The 3,566-nt window shown below is 41.1% G+C and overlaps 1 protein-coding gene across 3 annotated transcripts in view; it reads right to left on the reverse strand.

The window, feature by feature from the left end:
• Positions 1-3,188, reverse strand: part of LOC104705819 (chaperone protein ClpB3, chloroplastic) — an 11,082-nt gene extending 7,894 nt beyond the window's left edge. Inside the window, exons 1-9 of one of the 3 annotated variants that reach the window (XM_010421900.2) lie at positions 3,063-3,188; positions 2,733-2,966; positions 2,412-2,630; positions 2,086-2,323; positions 1,806-2,001; positions 1,657-1,711; positions 1,417-1,567; positions 1,020-1,328; positions 188-930 (exon numbers count right to left, since the gene is read on the reverse strand). In XM_010421900.2, coding sequence (XP_010420202.1) covers positions 188-930; positions 1,020-1,328; positions 1,417-1,567; positions 1,657-1,711; positions 1,806-2,001; positions 2,086-2,323; positions 2,412-2,630; positions 2,733-2,963 — 2,142 coding nt within the window. In that variant the 5' untranslated portion in view covers positions 2,964-2,966; positions 3,063-3,188. Of the gene's footprint in view, positions 1-187; positions 931-1,019; positions 1,329-1,416; positions 1,568-1,656; positions 1,712-1,805; positions 2,002-2,085; positions 2,324-2,411; positions 2,631-2,732 lie in introns of all 3 variants that reach the window. The other 2 variants (XM_019228278.1, XM_010421899.2) reach the window with 2 other exon arrangements.

The raw sequence follows: 3,566 nt of genomic DNA on the forward strand, positions 1-3,566 counted from the left end.
CGTCCAAGATTTGGAGAAAGACATTGAAGACATCTCCATGAGCTTTCTCAATCTCATCAAAGAGGATGACCGAGTAAGGCCTTCTTCTAACTGTTTCCGTTAACTGTCCGCCTTCTTCGTAACCAACATATCCAGGTGGAGCTCCAATGAGTCTAGACACAGCATGTTTCTCCATGTACTCACTCATGTCGATTCTCACCAAGGCTTCTTCTGTGTTGAACAAATAAGAAGCAAGTGCTTTGGCTAGTTCAGTTTTACCAACACCGGTTGGTCCCATAAACATGAAACTAGCTATTGGACGGCCTGGATCCGAAAGACCTGCTCTTGATCGTTGGATTGCTTCAGCTACCGCAGTCACTGCTGGATTTTGACCGATCACCCGTTTATGCAATTCTTCTTCCAAATGTAAAAGTTTATCTCTTTCTGATTGTTGAAGCTTTGAAACTGGGATTCCAGTCCATTTACTCACAATCTCGGCGATATCGCTTCCCAAAACCTCTTCTCTAAACATAGATTTCCCGGAGCTTAAGTATTCGTCGAGCTCCTTCTCTGCACCGTTTAGCTGTCGCTGCAATGAGTTTAAGCTTCCGTATTTGAGCTCTGCTGCACGGTTTAGATCGTATTCACGTTCCGCTTGCTGAATCTCGAGGTTCACTCGATCAATCTCCTCTTTAATCGACTGAAGACGGGACATAACAGACCTCTCGTGCTCCCACTGTTCGGTTAACTCAGCTTGCTTCTCCTTTAGTAACACTAACTCTGTTTCGATTCGATTCAATCTCTCTCTAGAGGCTTTGTCTGTATCGTTAGTGAGCGAAAGCCTCTCCATTTCAAGCTTTATCACCGCACGGTCAAGCTCGTCAAGAGCTGTCGGTTTTGAAGTGATTTCCATTTTTAATTTGGCTGCCGCTTCATCAACCAAGTCAATTGCTAGAACACCAAAATGCCAAATCAGTTAGTAACACTCTCTAATAAATGAAGATAATAATAAGATCATATGGTAATAGCAAAGTATCAACCTTTATCGGGTAGAAACCGGCCACTGATGTAACGGTCTGAGAGGATAGCAGCTTCCACTAGAGCACTATCCGAGATACGAACTCCATGATGAAGTTCATACCTTTCCCGCAAACCACGGAGAATTGAAACCGTGTCTTCAACAGTAGGTTGATCGACATAAACCTGTTGAAACCTACGTTCCAAGGCAGGATCTTTCTCTATGTATTTCCTATATTCATCAAGTGTTGTTGCACCGATACAACGTAACTCGCCTCGACCTAGCATCGGTTTCAGAAGATTACCAGCATCCATTGCCCCACTAGTCGCACCTGAAAGAAAAAGAATCAAACTTTTATAACAAATCATCACAAGGAAAAGGTTTAAACTGTTTACATACAATCAGAAGATGTTGCATACCTGCTCCAACTACTGTATGGATCTCATCGATGAACAAAATGATTTGGCCTTCTGAGTCTGTGACTTCCTTAAGTACAGCCTTTAGTCTATCTTCGAATTCTCCCCTATACTTCGCTCCAGCAATGAGAGCACCCATATCCAGTGATATTAACTGAAAAGAACCAAAAAATGATTGATTCTGTTGTTATCCAAATTGTTAAAAACAAAAAAAAGTAAACAGTTTGATAAGTACTTGAATACCTTTCTGTTCATCAATGCTTGAGGTACATCTCCTTGCACAATTCTCTGAGCAAGTCTGTTTTAGAAATGGGGATGTAATATCTTAGCATTACAACTTTACAATAAACGTATGTGTAGCTTTTAAAATTTTTATGTTTTGATAAACTTACCCTTCTGAAATAGCGGTTTTACCAACACCTGGTTCACCGATCAACACAGGGTTGTTCTTTGTTCTCCTCGAAAGAATCTGAATGCATCTACGGATCTCGTCATCTCTACCAATCACAGGATCGAGTTTTCCTTCTCTCCCCATTGCTGTCAAATCTTTTCCATACTTCTCCAATGCCTCATACTTGCCTTCCGGATCTGTCAAACATGGTCATTAACTCACTCATCAAGTACATATGCAATGAAACTATTAACTATCAAAGCTCAAATGTGGTTACAAACCTTGGTCAATGACTGATTGTTTCCCTCTGATAGATTCAATTGCAGATTTCAAGCTCTTCGCAGAAATCTGAAAATCCTTAAACAACTGTTTCCCAAACCGCTTATCATCAGCAAAAGCAAGAACCAAATGCTCCACTGACACATAAGAGTCTCCTAAATCTTTCTTAAACTGTCTTGCTCTTTGAAACAGACCTTCCAAATCACGTCCAAGCATCGAACCAGCAGCATCTCCATACACCTGTCAGTCAAAAAATAAACTCTCATTAGCCTCCAAACAAACAATAACCACAAATTTCAACCCTTAAAGAAGACACTCAACTCATTACCTTTGGTTGGCGTTGAATGAACTTCTCTGTAGCTTCTAGAACCTTTGTGTTATCCACACCGATCTTAGAGAAAATCCTGCGAGCTAAACCATTCTTCTGCTCCAGAAGAGCTTTCATTAGATGCTCTGTCTCCACAATCTGTTGCTTATTCTCTTTAGCAACATCTGGCGACGAAACTATCGATTGCCACGCCATTTCTGTGAACTCTTGCTGTGTGAGCTATACAAAGCAAACAACATCCAACACAATTTAGCAATCTAGTATAGAGAGATTCATGAAGTTAACGAATACAAAAATAAAACCTAAAGTTTCAGACTTTACCCTTCCATTAGAAGAAGAAGAAGCATCACATCGGACAACGAACGGCTGATGCTCAAGTCGCCGCGTGAGCCTCGCGCTCTGCTTTAATTTAAGAGCTTTAAAAGAATTGGGTTTCGCCGGAAAAGCCACAGAAGGTTGAAGATGAGAAAACGAAGAAACCCTACGAGTCTCCGTTCCAACGCCGATCACACCACTAAACGCCGCCGTAGCAGTCGTCTTCGCCGTCGCCATTAGCTCGGAGAATAAAAAAAAATGGCAAACAATTAATAAAGGAAGATAAAATACAACAGGCAGTTTAACACAATTACGCCAAAACGGCGAGATGTTTACTTAAGAAATCAGCAAAGATAACACTTTTTTTTGCTTTCTCGTGCAGTTTTAGCGAGAAGCAGAAGAAGGGAAGAACAGAACTAATAAAGAAGAAGAAGAAGGTGCTAAAAGGTGCTAAACGACGCCGGAGGCTTCGTGAACCCTCTCGGGATGAGGTGCCCAACTACGTACTTTAAACCTTATTCTGACACGTGTTCCCTCACGGAAATATAGGATATTTCGAAGTACAAAATAATATGAGCCGTCCAAAAATATTGTCCGAAGTTTGGGCCGTTGATAACGAGATCGGCCCAATACGACTGTTAACTAAACTAACCACTCGCAGGTATAGAGCGTGGCGTGTACGATCCGATAACATATTACCGACTTCACTTTTTGCACACGAAGATCATGGAGCACGTGATAAAAAAAATGTGAATGTTTCTTGTGAAACTGTGAAAGATTAAGTGCAAATTTGTGTTTAGTTTTCTATGATTCCAGGGTGTTATATGATGAATCAGAGTT

The sequence above is a fragment of the Camelina sativa genome, chromosome 8 (genome assembly GCF_000633955.1).
Source record: "Camelina sativa cultivar DH55 chromosome 8, Cs, whole genome shotgun sequence".
In the NCBI taxonomy this organism is placed as follows: Eukaryota; Viridiplantae; Streptophyta; class Magnoliopsida; order Brassicales; family Brassicaceae; genus Camelina; species Camelina sativa.